The following is a 27,175-nucleotide window of genomic DNA, read 5'->3' as shown; positions in this document are numbered from 1 at the left end:
GTGATCTGCTTCTGGAGGTGCATTTAAAAAACCCTACACTAGGTACTAAGTCCTAGCAGAACTTTAAAAGTATTTCTGAAATAAAAACAGAAAATACTGGAAAAACTCAGGAGGTCTGGTAGCACCTGTGCAGAGAGAAAGAGTTAACGTTTTGAATTCATATGACTCTTCTTCAGAGCCTTGCTTTCTGAATCTTGTTTTGCTTTCTTTCCTCTTTCTCTCTAATTCCACTTAATTGGTCAGAAGATTTTGTATCAAGCATTCGTACTGCTGCGAGGTACAACTGATACAACGGAAGGATTCCAGGCATGGCAGACTGCACAGAAGGTAGGCTGTGCCCAATTTTCAATGATATTTCACACACCTGCCTGGTAATGTCTAAGCAGAGTTAATACACAGGCTCCAGCAGTCAATCTAGATGGAGGGGAGCCATGTGCCAGAAGTCATCTCGTTTGGCAATCAGGGTTATATCCTTGTTACCATCTCATTCTAATTCTACTTTGCCAGTTTTCTATCTGGGAAAGGCAGCTATACTGTCGCACTGCACCATTAAATGGGCTCAATGCTGCTTTGACATTTGTTGTGCCTTGCCAAGCCTGGATGAACAACCATTATAAAGTCTAGCAACATTTTACCTCCATCTTTGGTCACTTCATTTTCAATTTAGTACTGCTGTCAGGACATTATTGACATGGAGTGACCAAGACATGGCTTCTGGATTGAAATGTGGGAGCAAAAATGCTGGAATAATTTAAGAAACAGTTGATTAATGTTATCATGGGGCTGCAGCTGTATTTTCCATGGATGGATGAGATGGGATGGGTGCAATGGGCTCTCTCATTTCTATCAACCAGATTATGTCAGTCTTGAGAAGCAACTGTCTTTGTTACTGCATTAAACAAAGATGCAAAACAAGAAACAACCAGCAAGTAAGAAAGATGAAGTGAAATGAACAAGATACGCTTTTCATGGAAGAGTAACATACCCAAAATAAAAACCAACACAATTACTTGTAAAAAAAAACAACTTCAATTTACAGGCATCTTTTGCAAAGCTTACTTATGTTCAATAATGTTCCATGTAATCTGCCCAACAGATGTACAGAGTCAGCTTGCAGGACATATACTTCTTAATATCTACATGCAATCAGTCAGAGCTCAACAGCAATTTATATAATGCTTTTCAAGTAGTCAACATCCCACGGTGCTTCACAGGGTCATTACCAGGTAAAGATTTGACACCAAGCCACATAAAGAGATATGAGAGCAGTTGACCAAAAGTTTGGTCAAAGAGATAGATTTTAAGGAGAGGTGGGGAGGCAGAGAGGTACGGTAGCTAATTCCAGAATTTAGGACATATAGGCAGTTGAAGGCATGGCTGCCAACGGTGGGCAAAGGAAATCCAAAATGTACAAAAGGCCATCAGGTACACTGTAACAATTAACGCAGTGGCTGACCTTTGTGAATCCGACAAGTTTACTTTGGCACCATTGCTAGTTGTGTGACACTCATGGATTAGATGCCAGCATGTTACAAATGTAAGAGATGAGAGGATCCCCTCCAGGGTGGTTAGCTTCAGCTCCAGCTTCATAGAAATTATAGTATAGCTTTGGTAGGTGCAAACTGAAGTTTGAAGACAAGGTTTATGGATAACGTTAAAATATAATCAACATTTGGATGCTGATGAGTAGAACGCTGACTGTGAAAACTTGTTTTACCTGAACAGAAAGAAACACAAGATGCATGCCCAGGGCGCATGCGCTTCAGTTGCCCTTGGGGGACCCAGCCTGCAGTGGGTGGGAAAACAGTTACAGAGCAGGCAGTACAACTTCAGTCTGCTTGCCTCAGGTCAAGAGAAATAGGCAGCAGTCTCTGGCCAGTACCTGTGGTATAATACTCTGAAACGCATTCTTCGCAAAAAATAATTCTCTTTCAGATTAAGGAATTCTTCTCTGAGCACTTTCCAATATACAGCTCTCTTGATAAAACACTATTCTCCGAAGCCAAGAAAAAGTAATGTTGCATCTGTAGATGGATAAATAGCACGCTCGGTACTGGTGTTGCTCCAGTACATCAGAATCAGCTGTCAAGGAATTTTACCAGAGGTGGCCTGAAGCTGTTTTTACATTGGCATCTCATCTAATTTAGATTTTGGAGTCCATTAGCCTGTTCCTTATGCTTACGCGGCAAGATCCAGGCCGCTCATTCTTTCTGGCTGCAGAATGGTTCTTCCAATTTTTTTGTGGGCTCATGTCATCGCACTGCCAGAATAAACAGCTGATTTATCAGAGCAAAACACTAACTTATGAATCGGTGCTAGTCTCTCAGGGTTCAATCTAATGGAGCAGAATATAAAAGCTGCTTTGGAGCAAGTGACCCAACGGGTTACTTTATTGAAATTTAATGCAACAGGTCAATAGGAGACTGAACAGCAGACAGTTCACAAAAAAACACTTAACGGGGTCTGAATGCTCTGAATAATCTAATGTGGCTCAATTATTGCATCAATTGTAGCACTTTGTCATTCACTGAAAATTGATCAGTGGACAGAAGAGAAGGTGTTCAACAGGAGATTTAACAAGCTGCAAAACATTCTTTGTAATTTGTTTAACTGGCCAATTGAAAATAACTTTTGGCGACTATTTTAGAATTGAGTGCCACTGTTCAATTTGTTTTTAGACTGATCTCGCTTAGTTCAGATTCTGGGAGACTAGCATCAAAATAAAATACTGCAGGTGCTGGAAATGTGAAATAAAAAAGAAAATGTTGGACATACTTAGCAGGACTCCCTCCACAGATGTTGCCAGTCCTGCTAAGCATGTCCACCATTTTCTTTTTTATTTCACATTTCCAGCATGTTTCTCTTTGCTCTGTAGTGTTAATTTTTCAGGTTGATGACCCGTGCTGATGGAAGGTTCTGCCCTAAATGTTGACTCTCTTGGGTTGCATTTTGTGGAGCGGGGTGGCGGTGATCTGTTTGTGTTTGCCAGCATCATGCTTCTGAAACTGACCACAAAATCAGGATATCAGATGTTGCGCAGATTAGCGCAGAAATCCTCAAGTTGTGCTCTGCTACAGTGTTCCAACAGAGGCTGCATTGTGAACACCCCAAAAACCAGCAATAATTGAAATCATGGAAAATTTCAACTTCCCTTCTTCCACATCGCTGTTGTGTTCAATCAGGTTTTTAGTGGCAGTGAGATTAATAGAACTTGATGAATAATGGACCTTACCCTGAAACAAATGTGTAATCATGGAGTGCTGTTAATGATTAATTGGTAGACTTTTTAAGCTACATTTTAAAAACAATTTTTAAAGAAGTTTTTTTTCCCCTCCAGAGTATCTTACCTTCTACCTTTACCCCTTATATCTTCTTTAATTTGCTTTACATAAAAACTTTTAAAAGTCATTTTTTAAAAACTGATTTTTATTTTTTTTGTTCGGGTTGTGAAAATCCTTTAACATGGTTGGCTGCTTGGACAGCCTGATAGAATCACTTCTGTCCCATGCTGGGAATTCCCAATATAGAACTCTGCAATCAGTTGCAATATAATACAATGATACAGGCAAATCACCAGAAAGATCGCTCTCTCAGCGAAGCTTACTTCAGATCAGCTCCCTTGCTTCGTTGCTGCCTACAAGCTCCAGGCCAGTAACTTTTTTGTTTCAGTTTTCTAGCACCAGCTGGACTTTGCAAGCATGAACGTCAAATAACAGTGGGATTGGGTTCAATTCTGAGGCCGCAAAAGTAGTCCGTCAGCTGTCAATCTGAGTTCGATGTTGCTGCTAGCCATGCAGCAGGACCTAGTGGCATCAGCATAGCCAGGGGTGACCAACCATCCCAGATTTTCTGGAACAAAAATAAAAAGGACTGTCCCGGGATTCGGCTTTCCACCCAGCGTCCCGGGTCTGAGCTTTCTGGGGTGCCATTTGGCCTGGATTTCTCTGGTGTCTGCGTGTGTGCACTGTGCTGCTCTGGACGTGCAGACCTAAGCCCACACAGCCACGAGGGAGCACTGGCCTGCGCTCTCCTCTGAGAGTCCCTTAGCTTCGGCAGGTGGGTGGTTTGGGTTAAGGGTCAGCGAGTGTCCTGGAGGCGGGATCCCAGTCGGCAGTGGCAGTCTCAGGCCCGATTTGGGGTGGGGAATGGTTCCTAAGTCAGGTCAGGCAGCGGAGGCCCGAGTCCAGGCTTGAAACTGCACCAACCCAACCTCCCATCAGTACTCCCTGCGTGTATGTCATATATGATATTTTACATATGTGCAGAAATGTTATCCCTTTGAAGCATAAAGGATAAAATTACAGCCCAGGAAGAAGCCATTTGACCTAACCAGCCTAGCATGAGGGTGTACGAACCTATTCTTAAATGTTAGCAGGGTTTCTATGTCAGACATTAACTCTGGTAGTCAGTTCCATAGCCTCATAACGTTTTGTGCAAAAGAAACTTTCTCCTGCTCTTTGTCTTAAATTAGATAGTATTTACAACATGGAAACAAGCATTCGACCCAACAGATCTACATTGCTGTTTATGCTCCACATGCCATCGTCTGACCCAGTGGCTCTCAAACATTTTTGGTTGAAGGACTTGAAGGACACCTTTTCAAATAACAGCCCCCAACACCCATCATCTAAATCAGTGATCTTCACTATTTTTCAAGCAAGGGTCATTTTAGCAAAAAAACCTGCAATGTGAGAGCCACATCATAATAGAGGCCATTGCCTGATTTGCTCCTGCTTGTGATAACACGAAGGAAGAAAGAACATGAATCGAAAAACAGAATTCCTTGTTCTTTCTTAGGGAATGCAGGCTTGAAATGGACTGACTTTTCCTTGCCTCAGTGCTAGGGTAAGGGATTTACCTTGCCAACTGCATTGAAATGCCATGTGGCACCTTGCCGAGTGGTGGCGGCTGTCAAGATCGGCACATTCCTGAAGGAGCGGGCCCGAATCACATGCACACACATACTCATTCCCCCAGTCCCAGTCTCTCACACACACACACACACACACACACACACACACCACACACACACAGTCATCCTCTTCCTTTCACCAACCCCCCCATGATCTGGGGTTCCGCTCCGCAGCGGCTTACTGCCAGACATCGCAGCCAGCCTCTCCTTCCCAGGGCCTTGCAGTCAGCCCTTGTTCCTGAGGCCCTGAACCTCGCAGCCAGCCTCTCCTCCCCGGGACCCTGGCACTCCGCTCCACTGCACTCTGTTCTCCGGGGTCTGGTTGGAGGTGCTGGAGCACAACACCACTGGTCAGGGAGTCACACTTAGTGTCGAAGGGAGCTTCTACTAGCTCGCAGGTCTTGCAATGAAGAACACTGATCTAAATTATGCCACACATTGCTCATAATATGAAAGTGCTTCACATAAAAAGAGAGTCTAATAATTCTTTTAAGAGAACAGTTATTTACTTTCAGTTATCTGTAAGCACCTTCGTCACTGCCTCTATATCTTTTTCATAACATGGAAACCAGAGTTGTTCACTGTACTCCACTCCTCATAAATATACAATTAAATTTGATATTTATGTTGTTTGGTTATAGGTAAAGCTCATATACAGCAGAAAATTCTCATCATATATACTGCAACAAGAGTATTTATAAGTATTTAAATCAAAACAGTTCCAAATGCTGTAGAGTAGCAGTGTGCTCCTCATTTCAGTGTTAGGAAGTTTGTCTTTCCAACTGATATCTTGCATTCTCTTTACGAATCACATCCAGAAGCATCCAGCCTCTGCATCTCTATGTTCATTAGAAATCAATTTTAAGTGCCATCCCACAAAAGACAAGCTACTTGACAATGACTAGCTTGCTAAGACAGTGAGCTATTGAGCCATACCATCCAGAGAGGTCCAAGATTCAACCTTCAGTGAGAGCTGAGTTAGATAATCTAAGGCAGGATAGCAGTAGGGTGGTACAAATGGCTGAACTCACCATCTAGGCTGGATCATGCTACTTCTTAGTCAAGCCCTCTTATCCTATTTGACACCCCACACAGTACTTTGCCTAGCTGTCTAAGGATATATAATTGCACAGAGCATTTAAGTGGTTGCTCCAGTTGAGCTTCTGGACAATGGCGACCCCCAAGATATTGATGGTAAAGGACTTGAAAACAACTAGAGCTACTTGACCAGGTCAGAGACTGGGTATTCTGCAGTGAATGGCTCACCTCCTGACTTCCCAAAGACTTGCTACCACCTACAAGCACAAGTCAGGAGCATAATGGAATTTTCACCACTGGCCTGAATGTGTGTAGCTCTAACACACAAGTTCAAAACCATCCAGGGCAAAGCAGTCCATGGAATGGCATCCACTGAAACATCTTCCTCCACCATCAGCATACCATGGCTCTACTGTGTACTATCTACAGCTTAACTTGCAGCAGGTCACCGAGGTTTCTTCAGCAGCGCCTCCCAAACTCAAAGCTTTACCACCAGGAAGGACAACTAAGGGCTGAAAATGCATGGGGACACCATCATCTCCAAGTTGCACACCATACTGACTTGGACTTGTGTCGCTGCTGAACATGTATTGCTGTTTCTTCATTATCGTTCGATCAAAGTCCTGGAACTCTGTACCTTACACTCTTTGTGGGGGTACATTCACCACACAGGCTACAGCAGGTCAAGAAAAAGACCCACCACCACTATCTTAAGATCAACCATAGAAGGCAAAAAAATGACAGCCTTGCCATTGATACCTGCACCTCGAGAATGAATATATATTGAAAAAAATATTATGCCCTAAATATAACATCATGCACCCACAAAAAACTTTGGTGCAAATTACAGTGTTATATGCTTTACTGTAGGTCTGATAGCTGATGGGAAAAGAGAACTGAAGATGCTTGCCCTAAATGTTATCTTTGAGCAGTATGATTCAAGTCTTCACACAAAGCTGTACATCCAGGTTTAATTCTACTGGGACTGTTCAGAACGGTGTCCAAAATAACAAGGCCATGCTCCTTCCTCCTGTTTCATCTAGCACACCTAGTCACTAACCCTGTGTTATGCACCCATGTCCTTGAACTAAAGGAAAATTTGTCCCAGGAGCTTTCTCACCGACATCCAGTCATGAATGCTGGACAGCTCAGTTTTAATGGGCATCCCACATTAAGCTATTGGATCACAAGGTACAAGGTTAAAAGAACATTACCACCTGGTAAAAGGCGTCACTAACTTTGTGTTAACACTTATGGAATATCTGATGCTGTATGAATTTGCTAAAACAATATTTTACTTTTGACTTTGTATTTACATCTCCAAATGTTACCACTGAAATCATAAAGGCATCTGACACTGTGCATTCCTAAACAAACTCATACAGGAAAGAAACCTTTATTGTTAGGACACTGTTAGTTTAACATGAATGAAGCAAAACCCAAATGAACAGCCTAATCCAAATGAGTAAAGAACATGAGATTTCCAAATTATGTAGTTGTATGCAAAGTGTGCAATGCAAGAGTTATTTTAAAAACTTTGCATGTATCTGCCGTGTACTAACACATTCCTACCTGAAGGAGGGGACGTTGCACACCCAACACTTTCATGGTATCAGCACTGGCCAACACTTTCAAAGGATCTGCAACCTTGGTTGCGGCCTCGATTTCCTTGTTGACATCTAGATGCACCTGATTTAGGAAGAAGTTCTTGATGTACATGGTGAGAAACTCTCTCAGTGGGCACTGCTTGCCGGAGCCAGTCCACATTGCAACTTCAATCTCCTGAATGAACCTAAAAGAACAAAAAGATAGACTTAGAATTCACTGAGCATTCAGGTGGAACACTGTATTAGAGGACTGTATGGTGTGTGCTCTGCTGATCATTCAGTAAACATCAATAACAAAGTCAGTCTTATAGTTGAAAGGTTACTGGTGTAAAGGAAGTACTCTCTTTAATTTGACAGGCTGATTTGTCAGTAAGATTCAAACCCTTGAAACTGTAAAACCAATTTTCCTTTTAAATTTTGTACTTCATGCAAAGCAATGTTCATATTACCTTCCTCATGACAGAGACACTTTACTAGCACGTGTGGTCTGACTTATTTCCTGGGCTAGTTTTTTTTTTAATTCATTCACGGGATGTGGGCTTCGCTGGCAGCAGCATTTATTGCCCATACCTAGTAGCCCTTGAGAAGGTGGTGGTGAGCTGCCTTCTTGAATCGCTGCAGTTCATGTGGTGTAGGTACACCCACAGTGCTGTTAGGAAGTGCATTCCAGGATTTGGACCCAGCGACACAGTGAAGGGACAGCGATATATTTCCAAGTCTGGATGGTGAGTGACTTGGAGGGGAACTTCCAGGTGGTGGTGTTCCCATTTATCTTCTCTTCTTGTCCTTCTAGGTGTTAGTGGTCGTGGGTTTGGAAGGTGCTGTCTAAGGAGCCTTGGTGAATTCCTGCAGTGCATCTAGTAGATGGTACACACTGCTGCCACTGTGCATCGGTGGTGGAGGGAGTGAATGTTTGTGGATGTGGTGCCAATCAAGCGGACTGCTTTGTCCTGGATGGAGTCCAGCGTCTTCAGTGTTGTGGGAGCTGCACTCATCCAGGCAGGTGGGGAGTATTCCATTACATTCCTCACTTGTGCCTTGTAGATGGTGGACAGGCTTTGAGGAGTCAGGAGCTGAGTTACTCGTTGCACGATTCCCAGCCTCTGACCTGCTCTTGTAGCCACAGTATTTATATGGCTGGTCCAGTTCAGTTTCTGGTCCATGGTAAACCCCAGGATGTTGATAGTGGGGGATTCAGTGATGGTAATGCCATTGAACATCAAGAGGCGATGGTTGGAATCTCTCTTGTTGGAGATGGTCATTGCTTGACACTTGTGTGGCGCGAATGTTACTTGCCATTTGTCAGACCAAGCCTGGATATTGTCCAGGTCTTGCTGCATTTGGATATGGACTGCATCAGTATCTGAGGAGTCGTGAATGGTGCTGAACATTGTGCAATCATCAGTGAACATCCCCACTTCTGACCTTATAATGGAAGGAAAGTAATTGATGAACCAGCTGAAGATGGTTGGGCCTAGGACACTACCCTGAGGAACTCCTGCAGTGATGTCCTGGAGCTGAGATGACTGACCTCCAAAACCACAACCATCTTCCTTTGTGCTAGGTATGACTCCAACCAACGAAGAGTTTTCCACCTGATTCCCATTCACTCCAGTTCTGCTAGGGCTCCTTGATGCCACACTCAGTCAAATGCTGTCTTGACATCAAGGGCAGTCACTCTCACCTCATCTCGGAAGTTCAGCTCTTTTGTCCATGTTTGAACCAAGACTGTAATGAGGTCAGGAGCTGAGTGGCCCTGGTGGAACCCAAACTGGGCGTCAGTGAGCAGGCTATTGCTAAGCAAGTGCCGCTTGATAGCACTGTTGATGACCCCTTCCGTTACTTTACTCATGATTGAGAGTAGACTGATGGGGCAGTAATTGGCCAGGTTGGATTTGTCCTGTTGTGTGCAGGACATACCTGGGCAATTTTCCACATAGCTGGGTAGATGCCAGTATTGTATCTGTACTGGAACAGCTTGGCTAGGGGTGTGGCAAGTTCTGGAGCACAAGTCTTCAGTACTATTGCCGGAATATTGTCAGGGTCCATAGCCTTTGCAGTATCCAGTGCCTTCACCCATTTCTTGATATCATTTGGAGTGAATCGAATTGTCTGGAGACTGGCATCTGTAATGCTGGGGACCTCTGCAGGAGGCAGAGATAGATCATCCACTCGGCACTTCTGGCTAAAGATTGTTGTGAATACTTCAGCCTTATCTTTTGCACTGCTCTGCTGGGCTCCTCCATCATTGAGAATTGGGATGTTTGTGGAGCGTCCTCCTCCAGTGAGTTGTTTAATTGCCCAACACCATTCACGACTGGATGTGGCAGGACTGCACAGCTTAGATCTGATCTGTTGGTTGTGGGATCGCTTAGATCTGTCTATCACTTGCAGCTTATGCAAGTAATCCTGTTTTATAGCTTCACCAGGTTGCCACCTCATTTTTAGGTATGCATGGTGCTACTCCTGGTATGTCCTCCTGCACTCTTCATTGAACCAAGGTCGATCCCCTGGCTTGGTGATAATGGTAGAGTGGGGAATATGCCAGGCCATCAGGTTATAGATGGTGTTCGAGTACAATTCTGCTGCTGCTGATGGCCCACAGCACCTCATGGATGCCCAGTCTTGATTTGCTAGGTCTGTTCGAAATCTATCCCCTTTAGCACGGTGGTAGTGCCACACAAGGAGGGTATCCTAAATGTGAAGGCGGGGCTTTGTCTTCACAATGGTTCTTAGCAGTACTGTCATGGATGGATGCATCTGCGGCAGGTATGTTGGTGATGATGAGGTCAAGTATCTTATTCCTTAGTTGCAGACCTAGTCTAGCAGCTATGTAATTTAGGACTTGGCCAGCTCGGTCAGTAGTGGTGCTACCGAGCCACTCTTGGTGATGGACATTGAAGTCCCCCACCCAGAGTACATTCTGCGACCTTTCCACCCTCAGTGCTTCCTCCAAGTGATGCTCAACATGGAAAAGCACTGATTCATCAGCTGAGGTTGAGCGGTAGGTGTTAATCAGCATGTTTGACCTGATGCCATGAAACTTCATGGGGCCCGGAGTTGACGTTGAGGACTCCCAGGGCAACTCCCTCCTGACTGTATACCACTGTGCCGCCACCTCTGCTGGGTCTGTCCTGGTGGTGGGACAGGAAATATCCAGGGATGGTGATGGTGCAGTCTGGAACATTATCTGTAAGGTATGATTCTGTGAGGATGACTATGTCAGACTGTTGCTTGACTAGTCTGTGAGACAGCTCTCCCAATGTTGGCACTAGCACCCAGATGTTAGTAAGGAATACAGCAACAGACACAAAGGGCTGAGAAATTGTTAACTTATTTGGCCAAAGGCTAGATGGAGGGAGGTTGCAGCAATTCTGTTGATCAATACCACCATAACCACATTAAATAGCTTTTTTGTAAATTTGAAAAAAATCAATAGCAATGGATGCATTCACCTTTAAGATTGTTGTGTTTTGTGTTGTGTTGTGTTGTGTTTTAGTTTTTCTCCCACATTTTCACCACCGATCCTCTATAAGACCATAAGGCATAGGAGCAGAAGTAGGCCATTTGGCCCATCGAGTCTGCTCCGCCATTCAATGAGATCATGGCTGATCTGATAATCCTCAACTCCACTTTCCTGCCTTTTCCCCATGACCCATGATTCCCTAAAAATCTGTCTATCTTAGCCTTGAATATACTTAATGAGCCAGCCTCTACAGCCCTCTGCGGTAAAGAATTCCACAGATTCACTACCCTCTGAGAAAAGAAATTCCTCCTCATCTTTGTTTTAAATGGACGCCTCTACTGAAAACTTAAACTTCCTCACTGGGATAGTGGTCAATGGTCACCCTCAAAATCTTGCCTAAGTAGTCAGTCCTTGCACGAAGCTGGGTAGTGAGTACCAGTGGCTGTCCAATGGGGCCACTATACGATAATTGAGTGTGAACATGCACACTTCTAGTAGGAGGACCTGCTCAATACTTAGAAGCAGGAACTCTGCCTAATTTCCCTTTCACCAATTCAGGGCAGCTGTGGCCAATTATAGCATCCATACTGCTTCCCCAGCCAAGATCAGTTAACTCAGTATGGACCAGGAAACAAGCCTGGGTCAGAGATGGTGCCTTTACATTTGAACAACTTGGGGGAAGCCATTAATAATTCTACAGACTCAATGTGATGCTGTAATATTCGTAGTGTAAAGAGGCCAGACACAAATTTGACCAACAATTTATATTAAGTTCCTGGTCTTTGAGAAACCACTATGTGATCCAAGGAGCTTTGGAGGGAGAGTTGTCATCATTGTTTTTTGTCTACTGTCCAGTGGTCTGACAAGGCAGCCTGTTCCCAAGTGTTCACTAGACTAACTCCAGGTTATTACTAGTTGTAAGGATACTGGCTGTACAAAAAAAGACCTGTGCCATATTTCTAACTTGCAATGCTCATAAAACTTAATTTTCTGCCCCACTAGCAGACCAAGCACAACACATTCATCAGAAGCCGAACTAAAGCACCAAAGTGTTGGGCGACATATTTAACAATGCCACAGATGTTATGAAATTTGGGACTGGCATGGTTTATTTTGTGTAAATTATTGACAACTGATACAAAAACAGAATTACCTGGAAAAACTCAGCAGGTCTGGCAGCATCGGTGGAGAAGAAAAGAGTTGACGTTTCAAGTCCTCATGACCCTTCGGCAGAACTGAGTAAAGTTAGGAGAGGGGTGAAATATAAGCTGGTTTAAGGTTGGGGGGGAGAGAAGTTGCGGGGGGGGTGGTTGTAGGGTTGTAGGGACAAGCAAGCAGTGATAGGAGCAGATAATCAAAAGATGTCACAGACAAAAGGAATAAAGGGGTGTTAAAGGTGGTAAAAAGGTGGTTAAAGGTGTTTTTTTGTTTTTATTGACAACTGATAGTCATTCTACTTGAAAAGCCCAGAGTGCACCATTTGCAGAGGGTTGGATTCCTGTGAGGAGAGAATGATCACATTTTACAATACCATGTTGTGCAGTGTGATTTGAAAGTAGCACAGAGCTGATGGGAGACTGCAGCAATAAGGGTCAGGTTGCCGAAAGTGTCTTAGGAATGATTTTATTTGTTGTTTTTGGTCAAAGGTTGTATTTGATTTATATTCAAGACAACAACAAGCGCTGAAGGGATTGTTTCAAAGCAAAATCATACCTCCCTCTTTCTGCAATGGGTGCTTAGACAATGCGTAATGTGTAAATGGAACTCAAGCTGTATTTTGTAAGGAGTTGGAGTACACTACTATGCCTTGGGTCACACTCTGTCAACCCCCTCAAACTTCTTCCAAGGACAATATCTCTCCTTCCCAAGCATTTGAATTAACATTTAAGCAACCATCACATTCAGAAAACAATTATTCAAAAGGACGACAGTACGTTGAATGTGAGAATTCATTTAAAAGTTCTGTATAACACTGAACGCTTAAGGTGATATATCCTTGGACGGTGATGTAAAGAGTCCTAACTGACAAAAGGTTAGGTAGAAGACCAAAGCTGAGGTGATGACACTACATACAAATTATTTAAAAAGGAAAAAACAGTACAATAAACAATAGCTGTAGAAGGAAAGTGACCATGAAAAAGCTTTTGGCCTCCATGCCCAGCTTGGTTATAACAGGTTTGTGTGGCATGAAGGAAAAGTGAAATGGTCACGAACAGACTAAAAGGATCTTGAAAAATGTAATGAGAAGACAATGAGAAGAACCAGAAAACAGAGCATCTCCAAAACACTCGGATTAAAAAGGACAATTTAAGCCTATCATTGAACTTGGACACAGTTCAATAAAGCTGTTATTTTCTTTGCGCAGCTAATTTAGGGAAGTGCAATTTACCAATAATTTGCTTAATTGCTAATAGCTCATTTTAACTTCAGCTGAGGCACTCAAGTTGCAGTGGTATGATCAATACATGGTGGAGAGAGTATCTTCCCACAGGTAGACACAAAAATAGGGAAAATGAAAAATATTTCTTGCCACCCACACATACCCCACCTCTTTCACTCAGTAACTCTAATACTGAAAGTGACTCAATAACGCGAGAGCAGGTGACACAACTTATTCTGTGGCCCAGACCTATCATACAGTCTTAGACAAATGTCCTCCAGGTTACAAGCATGCTCAAAATTATTAATCTAAAATGAACTGGGTGACAAGGTGGACTGTACTAATGAATTATGATTGCATTCAACAAAAACAAAAATTGTCAACAATTTATTTCTGGGAGTAGAGACTTTGTTAATTGCAAAGTCTATTTCAGAAAATCTCAGCAAGTTGCAGGCACACTGTAGATACCTTTTTTGATTTTTCATTCTCCTCTCACCACATCCTTTCACATTATTCTCTGGCTGAAGAGAGAAAACACAACTTGAACACCTCAATGCCAGATTTCCAGTATTTAATCGAATCCCAAAATCAGGTTAAACATTGTCCATTAACCCCTCTCCCCAAACTCAATATTTCAGTGCCAGTATCATGCTGAGAACAATGACATAATCACCAACGAGTAAACTCATTCACAAAAAAGTCAGTCAAGTTACATCAGAAAGTTAATAAAGGCACAATAGCATTGTTGTAATGGCACCAGACCAGGTAATAAGTTTAAAATCCCAGCAAGCTGTGAAACTGAATGATATAAATCTGCCAAATTGTGGTCTAGCACAAATGGCTATGGAATCTGATGGATTGGTCAAAGACCCTCATTGATTTACTAACGCTTTTAAGCAGGGTTGTGGGGAGGGGGGCTACAGATGGAGCCTTCCAACTCTCACCGACCTAAGACTCTAGTTCACACTTCAAGTTGACCCTTAATGGCCTCTGAAGTCATTCAGTATAAAAAATGGTGGCTTATCATTCAGAGAAATGAGTGATGGGCAACAAGTATAGCCAGTATTGATCCAAAAAAAACCCTAAATAAAATAGCCGGAGTCTCATGAGTTATATCACTTCTGATTTTTAATTATTTGAACTTAACTCACTAATTCAAAGCCTGCACTGGTTATGTCTTTGGGGGTTGGTTTCTTGGTACCAGTCACCATCTTGTACAAACTGGCCAATCTTGTGGGAGATTAGGCCGACAGCACTGGAAAATGGTTCAACAAAAAAGATTTGCCAAATCAAATGAACAAGTAATTTTGTAATGATCCTGTCAGGGTCTGTTAATGGTTAAAGAAGAAATCCGAACACGCAGCAATCAACTGACAGAGCTACGCCACATGATTCGACGTTTTTAAACAAAAACAGACGATTATACATCAAAAAGAATTACACAAAGTAAGCAACATTAACTTAACACCATAGTTTATAATTACTTATTCTATGAACTCAGTTCTACTTTTTATTTCCCCCCCCAATAATTTCCTTACACATTACAACAATCTTGAAGCTTCATTTACTTCTTTAGGGAGCAAGCCACAGCCCTCTGGAATTCACTTTAATTCTCTCCAGTGTTCCAACTATCCAAAGTAAGATTCTATGGGGATCCTTCCATTAACTTTTTGGAGACGCGACCCTCCACTTTTTCCTTACAGGCCTCATGACTGTGGATGCCTCAGCTCCTTGTTTGGGTTGATGACAGATACCCAACTGCCTTCCCACAGCTTTCATAGAAAACTCTGCTGATTGCTTTCTGCCATGAGGCTCTGTGAAGACCACTGTAGGTTTCTTCCACTAGCTGCAAGCTAGAGCAAATCTTCTAGCTGCTTTTCCCTAACAAAACCCAAACTGAACTGCCTGCTTTTGTCAGCAAACACACACAGATAAATTAAACCAAAGAACTTTCTAACCAAGACTCCACCCTGAATCACTATCTCTCTGGCAACATGGCATGCTTTGGGATGGTTTAAACAGAATGGTTTTAACAGAAACACAAATTATTTTCCTTCAGCACAATTCTTAGACTTTGCAACCCATGTGAATAAATTTATGCTGCTAATGCAGTTTTATGACCCTTTCCCCAGACTCCCTGGCTCTACTACAAGCTTGAAGATGGATCATTCAACATTCAAGATTTGTTTCACTATCAATTTTGACCTTGCACGATAAACCATAGGCAACCTTTCAAGTGTAACAAACTCAGGCTTATTTGAGTTGTATTTACATCAGAGTTCTTTTTATCAGTTTCTCAACCAGATGTCCACTTGTCTTATTTTAACACTTTAACCCAACAACCTTAAAGTTATATTCATGAAACCAAAAGTTATATTCTAAAGCATATAAACAATGAATAAGATTTTCACAACAATATGGGTACAATAATGATGTGTCCTGGTAATGGCAGCTTCTGAGGGTTGACAGAATTTGATGGATCCAAACCAATGCTATTCTCACCTGATGTCTATTCGTGCACTTGCCGGCAACTATCAATGGATACTGAACAACAGCAAGGGCCGTGGTTGACTTTTCCCCTTCATAGGCAAGAGTACCAAGATCAATTGTAGCACCCCAACTGCTGAATTGATTAGCTTAAGCAACCTGGAATGTGTGCGCTAAATAATTTTATACATCAAGATATTTTTTAGTATGGGCACAACCAATCTAAATAAGAACCAGTTAATAGACAATTAAAATGTTAACTATGTTCACCATTCTTTTGGGAACATGTGATATGAGATTTTAGGGCCAGCTTAAAAACTAAGGTCCTATCTAAATCATTGAGACTCAGCAAAACTGATGGAGAAACAGTATTCATGGTGAGCACTGCATCATGCTTTTTATTGGCTGATTTAACGATCACAGCATCACCAAGTGCAGAAGAGGCCCTTCAGCCCATCGAGTCTGCACCGACACGTGAGGAACACCTGACCTACCTACCTAATCCCATTTACCAGCACTTGGCCCATAGCCTTGAATGTTATGACGTGCCAAGTGCTCATCCAGGTACTTTTTAAAGGATGTGAGGCAACCCGCCTCCAGGCAGTGCATTCCAGACAGTCACCACCCTCTGGGTAAAAAAGTTTAGTCCAGAGCTTATTATGGAATTTTGGTAATAAAGTAACAAAAATGTCAGTTTCCAACTTCTGAAACTGTAGGGACTTTGTTATTACATTTAGTATATAGTTGGTCTTACACATGATTGCAAAAGGCAAAATGATTTTAATAATTGGAATTGAACGGTTCCCAGCAGTTGAAAACTTTGAATTCTCTCATCAATTGAGTCCCAGCATTTCAATATGAGTCTATCCTGAATGGCCTAAGCCCTCAATTAGTACTTTTGAGTTTTTATACTTACCTCAACTTGTTTGGTTAAACTTCAGTTTAGAACTTATAAATCACTGGGAGTTATTTCAACATACTTAAATGTTCATATTTGGGGCAAAACTGCAACAATTGCCTTTTGCAATTGTTGTGGAATTAGGTTGTTGCTAACTACAGGACCTATTATACCACAAGGTTAGCATGGGTCAATCGGAAGGCAAATCAGAAAGCTAAGTGGCTTGTGCTAAGTTTTCCAGACACCGTGGAAACACAGACATGTACAGACTACTAAACAATTTGAAAAAAATGTCTTGGTAATTAAAAATTGAAACTACATGCATTCTGCAAATATACAATATTCCTTATGAGATCACTCCCCTGAGTATGTTAGCAAAATGAAATGGAACTGTACTTGGTGATATTGTACATTGTACTAAGGCAGCAAGACATACTTTACATATCTGAGCCAACAGTCTCTGACCTTTTGTTTAAAGTTGTGTGACTCATTGGTAGGCTCTTAATATTATTTATTGAACCAATTCATTGTGAATGATGAAAGGGAGAATTATAGCACACTACACACATCCCCATGATATAAGGTTAGCAATGAACTCAACTACCTCTTCACTATTTATGGATATGTAAAGAGAGAAAGACTTGCATTTATATAGCACCATTCACAACCTCAGGACATGCCAAAACACTTTACAGTCAATTAAGTATTTTTGAAGCTTAGTCATTATTGTAAAGTAGGAAATGAGCAGCTAATTCATGAACAACAAATTCCCACAAACAGCAATGTACTAATGACCAGATAATTTGCTTTTTGTGATGTTGGTTTACAGACAAATATTGGCAAGGACAACAGGGACATCAACCCTGCTCGTTTTCAAAATGGTGCCATGTGATCTTTTACGCCTGAGTGGCCAAATGGCATCCTGACAATGTAGTACTCCCTCGGTGCTGCAGTGGGGTGTCAGCCTAGATTGGGATTTGAACTCAGAACCTTCTGGCTCAGGGGTGGGACTGCTACCTGCTGTGCACATCCATAAAGAGACAAGCAATTTGTACTTCTCCATCCTCAATTTCTGTGCTTTAGATCTTCTCTTCTAAGGAAAAGGAGCACGAGAGGAATCGGGAGTTGAAAAGGAGTGTGAGAGGAGCCAGGAGTTGAAGAGAAGCGCGAGAGGAGCCGCAGGTTGAAGAGAAGCGTCAGGGGAGCTGGGAGTTGAAGAGAAGCTGGGAGAGCAGAGGTGACTGAGGGAGTTCGGTGAGGAGGGAACAAGGTGATCCTGAGAGTACGGTCAGGCAAGTACTTTTATCGCTTATAGTTTTTATGGTCTTATTTTGTGGTTCTTCGTTTGTCAGGGCTACATTCTGTAACACTGAGGAGCAGGGAAGAAGGGCCTTAGAGTAATTGATATTATTTGATATCAAGTATCTTCCAAAAGGTTTAATTTAATTTAAAGTCATGGCAAGAGAGCTCAAAGCTGTGGTGTGCTCCTCCTGCTCTATGTGGGAAACCAGGAACATTTCCAGTGCTCGGGGCCAGCATGTGTGTGGGAAGTGTCTCCAGTTGCAGCTTCTGGAAGCCCGGGTTTCGGAGCTGGAGCGGTGGCTGGGGACATGGTGGAGCATCCACGAGGTGGAGAGTATCGTGGATAGCACATATAGAGGTGGTCACACCACAGGCTAAGAGTCCACAGGCAGGAAGGGAATGGATGACCACCAGGCAGAGCAAGAGGACTAGGCAGGCAGTGCAGGAATCTCCTGTGGCTATTCCCCTGCAAAACAGACGTACCTCTTTGGATACTGCTGGGGGGAATGGCCTCTCAGGGGAAAGCAGCAACAGTCAAATTCGTTGCACCACGGTTAGCTCTGCTGCACAGGGGAGGAGTAAAAAGTGTGGGAATGCAATAGTTATAGGGGATTCAGTTGTAAGGGGAATAGATAGTGGTATCTGTGACCGCAAACAAGACTCCAGGATTATATATGTTGCCTCCTTGGTGCTAGGGTCAAGGACGTCTCAGAGCGGCAGAGGAAGAGGGGGAGAGTGAACAGTCAGTGGTCGTGGTACACATTGGTACAAACGACATAGCTAAAAAAAAGGGATGAGGTCCTAAAAGCAGAATATAGGGAGTTAGGAAGTAAGTTGAAAAGTATGACCTCAAAAGGTAGTGATCTCAGGATTACTACCAGTGCCACATGCTAATCAGAGTAGAAATAGCAGGATAAATTGGATAAATATGTGGCTGAAGAGATGGTGCGAGGAGGAGGGTTTCAGATTCCTGGGACATTGGGACCGGTTGTGGGGGAGGTGGGACCAGTACAAACTGGACGGGTTACACCTGGGCAGGACCAGGACTGTTGTCCTCGGAGGAATATTTGCTAGAGTGGTTGGGGAGGGCTTAAACTAAAATGGCAGGGGGATGGGAACCTATGCAAGGAGTCAGAGGAGGGGGAATCAAGGACAAGAACAAAAAACAGAAAGGGTAATAAGAAAAGTGATAGGCAGAGAAATCAAGGGCAAGAATCAAACAGGGTCTCAGTGAAAAATAGTGGGAACGGGACAAGTAATGTTAAAAAGACAAGCCTTAAGGCTTTGTGCCTTAATGTGAGGAGCATTCGCGATAAAGTGGATGAATTAACCGTACAAATAGATGGGAGAGGTCTAGAGGGTTATGGACGAGGCGCAGGTCAATGGGACTAGCGGAATAATATTTCGGCACAGACTAGAAGGGCCGAATGGCCTGTTTTCTGTGCTGTAGTGTTCTATGGTTCTATGTAAACAGGTATGATATAGTCAGGATTACAGAGACATGGCTGCAGGGTGACCAGGGATGGGAACTGAACATCCAGGGGTATTCAGTAATTAGAAAGGGCAGACAAAAAGGAAAAGGCGGTGGAGTTGCATTGGTGGTTAAAGAGGAAATTACCGCTATAATGAGGAAAGATATTAGCTCCGACGATGTGGAACCTGTATGGGTAGAGCTGAGAAACACTAAGGGGCAAGTTAGTGGGGGTTGTATATAGACCCCCAAACTATAGTGATGATGTTGGGAATGGCATTAAACAGGAAATTAAAGATGCATGCAATAAAGGAGCATCTGTAATTATGGGTGACTTTAATCTGCATATAGATTGGGTAAATCAAATTAGTAACAATACCGTAGAGGAGGAATTCCTGGAGTGTATACAGGATGGTTTTCTGGACCAATACATTGAGGAACCAACTAGAGAACAGGCCAAAAACAAAAATACCTGGAAAAACTCAGCAGGTCTAACAGCATTTGCGGAGAGGGATACAGTTCATGTTTCGAGGGACGTCAACTGTATCCCTCTCCGCAGATGCTGCCAGACCGGCTGAGTTTTTCCAGGTATTTTTGTTTTTGTTCTAGTTTTCCAGCATCCGCAGTATTTTGCTTTTATCTTAGAGAACAGGCCATCCTAGACTGGGTAATGAGAAAGGAATAATTGGCAATCTAGTTGTGCGAGGCCCCTTGGGGATGAGCAACCATAATATGATAGAATTCTTCATCAAGGTGGAGAGTGGCGTAGTTGATTCTGAGACTAGGGTCCTGAATCTTAATAAAAGGAAACTACGATGGCATGAGGTGCAAGTTGGCTACGATGGATTGGGAAATGTTACTTAAAGGGATGACGGTGGATAGGCAATGGCAAACGTTCAAAGAACGCATGGGTGAACTGCAACAATTGTTTATCCCTGTTTGGTGCAAAAGTAAAATAGGAAAGGTGGCCAAACCATGGCTTACAAGGGAAATTAGAGATAGTATTAGATGCAAGGAAGAGGCATATAAATTGGGCAGAAAAAACAACAGACCTGAGGATTGGGAGCACTTTAGAATTCAGCAAAGGAGGACCAAGGGATTGATTAAGAAGGGGAAAATAGAGTACGAGGGTAAGCTTGCAGGAAACATAAAAACTGACTGTACAAGTTTCCATAGATATGTGAAGAGAAAAAGACTGGTGAAGACAAATGTAGGTCCTTTACAGTCTGAAACAGGGGAATTTATAATGGGGAACAAAGAAATGGCAGACCAAGTAAATACATACTTTGATTCTGTCTTCACAAAGGAGGACACAAATAACATACCAGAAATGTTGGGTAACACAGGGTTTAGTGAGAGGGAGGAACTGAAAGACATCAGTATTGTAGGGAAATGGTGTTGGAGAAACTGATGGGATTGAAGGCCGATAAATCCCCAGGGCCTGATAATCTACATCCCAAAGTACTTAAGGAAGTGGCCCTAGAAATAGTGGATGCATTGGTGGTTATCTTCCGAGATTCTATAGACTCTGGAACAGTTCCTAAAGACTGGAGGGTAGCTAATGTAACCCCACTATTTAAAAAGGGAGGTAGAGAGAAAATAGCGAATTATAGGCCAATCAGCCTGACGTCGGTAGTGGGGAAAATCCTAGCGTCCATTATAAAAGATTTAATAGCTGAGCACTTGGAAAACAGTGGCAGAATCGGACAGAGTCAGCATGGATTTACAAAAGGGAAATCATGCTTGACAAATCTACTAGAATTTTTCAAGGATGTAACTAGTAGAGTTGATGAGGGGGAGCCAGTGGATGTGGTTTATTTGGACTTTCAGAAGGCTTTTGATAAAGTCCCACATAAGAGATTAGCATGTAAAATTAAAACACATGGGATTGGGGGTAGTGTATTGAGATGGATAGAAAGCTGGTTGGCAGACAGGAAACAAAGAGTAGGAATAAATGGGTCTTTTTCTGAATGGCAGGCAGTGACTAGTGGGGTACCGCAGGGATCGGTACTGGGACCCCAGTTAGTCACAATATATATTAATGATTTAGATGAGAGAGCTTAATGTAATATCTCCAAATTTGCAGATGACACAAAGCTGGGTGGGAGGGTGAGCTGTGAGGAGGATGCAGAGATGCTTTAACGTGATTTGGACAAGCTGAGTGAGTGGGCAAATGCATGGCAGATGCAGTATAATGTGGATAAATGTGAGGTTATCCACTTTGGTAGCAAAAACAGGAAGGCAGATTACCATCTGAATGGCTATAATGGCTATAAATTGAGAGAGGGGAATGTGCAACAAGACCTGGGTGTCCTCGTACACCAGTTGTTGAAGGTAAGCATGCAGGTGCAACAGGCGGTAAAGAAGGCAAATGGTATGTTGGCCTTCATAGCGAGAGGATTTGAGTACAGGAGCAGGGATGTCTTGCTGCAATTATACAGGGCCTTGGTGAGAACGCACCTGGAATATTGTGTGCAGTTTTGGTCTCCTTATCTGAGGAAGGATGTTCTTGCTATAGAGGGAATGCAGTGAATGTTTACCAGACTGATTCCTGGGATGGCGGGACTGACATACGAGGAGAGATTGAGTCGGTTAGGATTATATTCGCTGGAGTTCAGAAGAATGAAGGGGGGATCTCATAGAAACATATAAAATTCTAACAGGGCTAGACAGGGTAGATGCAGGAAGGATGTTCCCGATGGTGGGGGAGTCCAGAACCAGGGGTCACAGTCTGAGAATACGGGGTAGACCATTTAGGACTAAGATGAGGAGAAATTTCTTCACCCAGAGAGTGGTGAGCCTGTGGAATTCGCTACCACAGAAAGTAGTTGAGGCCAAAGCATTGTATGTTTTCAAGAAGGAGTTAGATATAGCTCTTGGGACGAAAGGGATCAAAGGATATGGGGAGAAAGCGGGAGCAGTCTATTGAGTTGGATGATCAACCATGATCATAATGAATGGCGGAGCAGGCTCAAAGGGCCGAATGTCCTACTCCTGCTCCTATTTTCTATGTGTCGTTGTTAACTGTAAACAAATCATATGAAGCGGAGTAACCTTTGTTGCACATGGCTGACCCTGCTGTTTCTTTCTCTCCAAGCATAATATGAAACTCCAACTAACACCAATACTACACCTGCAACCTGTCGACACCCACCAAAGAATGAATGGCCTTTATCTCAAGGGTAGTGGGGTTGGCAGGCAGGGGGGGGGGGGGGGGTTTGCAATAAAAAAGGGGAGAAAGCTACGTTACAGTTGCACAGACCCGTGGATAGACCTCATCTGGAATATTAAGTTCAATTTTAGGCACCAAACCTCAGGAAAGGGGAGAATAGTTTTCCCACATGATACCAGAGAGGGTTAAATCAAGAGAACTGTTCCAAAAACTCGCTTTGCATTCCCATGAATTTGAAAGGTTGAGGGGTGATGTAATTGAGTATTCAAAATGAGAAAGAGATTTTATCTTAAAATTAGACCTAAGACATTCAGATGCAAAATTAGGAAGCACTTTTTCACACCAATGTTAATGGAGCCCTGGAATTCTGTCTTTAAAATGGCTGTACACATGCTGGGTCAATTGAAATTTTCAAGGCTGAGATCAATAGACCTTTTATTAGGTAAGAGTATTAAGTGATATAGACCAAAGGCAGATTAATAGTGTTGAGGTGCAGATTAGATATGATCTGATTCAATGGCATAACAGGCCTGAGGGGCTGAATGGTTTACTCCTGTTCCTATGCTGGGTATTAATCACATTTCATCTGTTGCCAGACTGCATTCCCCCAGCTCAGGAGCATTGCCAGTTCACTCTCAATTTTTCAAACCTCCAACACCTTGAGGATTGACTTCTCAAATGGTCACTTAATCTTCATAAATTTCAGAAAGTTAAGAGCATCACAGCCAACAGTCCCCTACATGTCCACATCCTTCCCAAGCTTCATTCTATCCACAGTGAATCGATTTTCAAGATCGCTTTCTTCAAGTATTGCTGCAACCTCAGTCTATCACACCCGACTATTATTCTCCAATCATCTGTGCCTACCTGTGCCCTTTACTCATTCGGCTGTGGATCACTGCTTGCTCCTTCCTGCACTGAAGGTAGACACAGTATGTCATGGTGCTGCTATCTACTAGGATTCTCCAGAAGCACTCAGCTGCAACTTTTCTGCAAACATTCAAAAGCCATCCTACATGGTAAATTTTGGGCTGGGACTTTTGGCCCCCACTCACCCGCCCACTCATGATTCCTCCCTTTCCTGATCAATGTTCATCTCTCTGCCTTATGAAGTGGTCTGAGGTGTTATTTTACCTGGCCAGTGCTAGATGAAGACATGCTACAATCTTTTCCTCATTTCTTTGATAATTACTGTCCAAAGGCTAACACAAATGAAAAATCCAAAATTAAGATTGATAGAATTTTGTTACATAAGGGTATTCAGGATTGTGGAACCAAGGCAAGCATACGGAGCTAGGTTGCAGATCAGCCATGATCAAACTAAATGGCGGAATACGCTCTAGGGGCCGAATGGCCAATTCCTGTTTCTATGATGGACTCACATAACACAGTTCCATATGACGTGCAAACTGAGAACGAGTAGCTGCAGTACCTGTAAATCCCAATCAGTTACTTTTGCATAATCTCTCACTGGAAATAATCCTTATAGATTGGAAAGTAAATGGATTTTTCTTTCTCTTCCCTCCCCCAATTACACAAGTTATCAATTCGATCACATCTTCTAAGGCGTCTGTGCAAGGAGCAAATCAAACAATTTAAAGACTCTACGAGATCATGACAGTTAGTAATTCTTTTCCTGAAACAATTCCGCCAACAAAATTGCAATTATGGCTGTAACAATCTGCTTAGGAAGCTTATCTCAGTCTGGCTGAAAAGAATAGGGCATGATATTTTTGAATGTTTTAATAAAATGTACATGCTGGAACCATTATTGCTCTTTAAAAAAGATTACATAAACCAATTATGGATGGTTCCTTTTGTTTATTGCATTTTAGTACAGCAATTACATTGAGTTTAATAACTGCTGGAGGTTGAACTCCTCACTGAGAGCTGGGTTCGGTGATTTGAAGCCTTATCACAGAACTGGTTAATTTTCACAAAAGAATTAATGTACCAAGTGCAGCAGTGAACAATACATAGACCAAGAGGTCTAGCTTCAATCCCTTGTCTCTGCTGAATTAACTGATTTCAGTCAGTCTCTTCAGCTGGCATTACAATTGGCTTCAGAGCTCCTGAACTGAAAAGGCAAGGAAATCAGTCAGGGTGCTGCTTCAGATTGTTAATGTAATGCTGGACTGTAAATGTTTGGATATTATAAGCACAGGTGAAGCTCAACTGCGTTACACCTGGCACTCCCCTTCAACCCTGAAGAATGCCTACTTTATGCAAATTACTGGTGGTTTAGTGGCAGTAATGAAGGAGTGCTACACTGCCAGATACACTGTCTTTCAGATGAGATGTTAAACTAAGGCCCTGCCTGCTGTTTCAGGAGGACGCAAAAGATCCCATGGCATTATTTTGAAGAAAAGCAAGAGAGTTATCTCTAGTGTCCTGGCCAACATTTATCTCTGAACTAAAACAGATTATTTGGTCATAATCACATTGTGGGTTCTTGTGTGCAAATTGACTGCCATACTTCTCTACATTACAGCAGTGACTTCACTTCAAAAGTACTCTATTGGATGTAAAGTGCTTTGGGACATCCTGAGGTTGTTAAAGGCACTATATAAATGCAAGTCTTCAGCTGAGCTGGGGAATTGTACCCCAAGTTGGGGGTAGAAGAAAGAATGAACTACGGGACATAACACCTCTTATTTAAAGCAGGCCATTCGAACAACTAGTACAACGATACAGTGGGTTGTAATTTTGCTATGGCAAAAGACCATAACACGGTTTAGGTTTGCAATTCTACAAGTTTCCAACTTTAGATGGAGTGTTTTGGGAACGCATTAAGCAGAGATAGAAGATCAGGAAAGGATGTTTCTGGGCTACATGGATACCTCACAACAGCTTGTAACAGAAAGGCAAGTACAGGGGCTGGATCTTTTTTTGCGGGAAATAGGGCAAAGGATGGGGAGAAATTCATTGATAATGTGAAAACAGAAAAACTTTACTTACTCCAGTCAGAGCAAAATAAAAGTTGCATTTATAGGATCTAGAGTAATATTTCTCATTAACAGTCAAAGGAAAAAAAGGACGATTTTACATTTTCACCCATGGAAAGAAAACCTGTCAGCAATTATATCAATCACAAACATGATGTGGTAATACCTAACTGATCTGAGCATTGCTTTATAGTAGGACATATTGATAAAGTAGCTAAAATAGCATATGGGATCTTGGGCTACAAAGAAATACAAAGATCGAGTACAAAAGCTAGCAAATGACGCCGAACCTCTATAATTTTCTTGTTAGGCCACAAATAGAGCATTGCATCCAAATCTGGGCTCCACACTTTAGGAATGATGCGAGTTTCCTTGAGAGGGTGCAGAGGGGATTTACCTGAATGGCTGCAGGGAGGAGGAGTTAGAGCCAAAAGCTGAGGTTGCTCTCCTTGGAGCAGAGGATTTTGAGGGAAGGTTTGATACAGGTGGACAAAATTATTACCTACATAAGGTGGACAAAGAAAAACTATTTCTATTAGCTGATGGTTCAAAGACAAGGGTACACAGATTTAAGGTTTTGGCCAAGAGATGCAAGAGGGATGTGAGGCAGGCTTTTTTTTAATGCAGTGAGTAGTAATGACCTTAAACTCTTTGCTTACGAGGATGGTGAAAGCAGAGATGATCAATGATTTCAAAAGAAAATTCGCTGGGCACCTTGAGAGAAATAAACTTGTAGGGCTACAGTGATCGAGTGGGAGAATGGGACTGCCTGGATTGTTCAACATGGATTTGATGCACTGAATGGCCTCCTTCTGTGCTATGACTTAATGACCCTAAATTATAATGCTGCGATAAGATACTACCCCCATTCTTGCACCATCACTGCTCCCAACATTCACTCAATAAACATTTTCTACCTTTGTACCGCTCACAAAAACTGCACATTGATAACTGGTGATTAAACAAATGATAAGAGCCTAGAAATTATTTGAAAATATCAGCAAACGGCTGCTGTATTCGCGTGACATTCCCAAGTCTGCGATGCTAACACAGGAATTAATCAGTTTATTTTTAATGAGATAATGCTGCCATTAAATAATGTACAAGAAAATGCCAAACAAACACATTAAATGTTCGCCTGGTGATATTGCCAACTGTCATTTCTAGGCTAAGATTAACAAACTTTTAATTTTTTAGGAATGCCTGTTCTCCCTTATACATTCTTGCCATTATAGCTAAAATGGCATATTAACTCCTAATTTTGGGAACCTGGCGTGGTGTTGGGCTGAGTAATAGCCCCAATCAGTTCCTTCATAGAGCCAAATAATTTGTCTGAAAAAGAAGAACTCTACAATTTGGATGATAAAACTAATGCATATTTTTAGAGTTTTGCACTTCTGAGTAATGGACTTAAATAAAGGGTCTATGACAAGTAGAGTGGATAATATGCACTGTTGGGGTTGGATTTACTTTAAGGGTATGCATGCACCACACTGT

The 27,175-nt window shown here is 42.4% G+C and overlaps 1 protein-coding gene across 1 annotated transcript in view; it reads right to left on the bottom strand.

The window, feature by feature from the left end:
• exoc4 (exocyst complex component 4) overlaps window positions 1-27,175 on the bottom strand; it is a 509,047-nt gene that overhangs the window by 185,861 nt on the left and 296,011 nt on the right. The window contains exon 10 of the mRNA XM_078553055.1: window positions 7,523-7,742. Coding sequence (XP_078409181.1) covers window positions 7,523-7,742 — 220 coding nt within the window. The remainder of the gene's footprint in view (window positions 1-7,522; window positions 7,743-27,175) is intronic.

The sequence above is a fragment of the Cetorhinus maximus genome, chromosome 12 (assembly GCF_964194155.1).
Source record: "Cetorhinus maximus chromosome 12, sCetMax3.hap1.1, whole genome shotgun sequence".
Classification (NCBI taxonomy): domain Eukaryota; kingdom Metazoa; phylum Chordata; class Chondrichthyes; order Lamniformes; family Cetorhinidae; genus Cetorhinus; species Cetorhinus maximus.
This window is presented reverse-complemented; position numbering and strand designations above follow the sequence as displayed.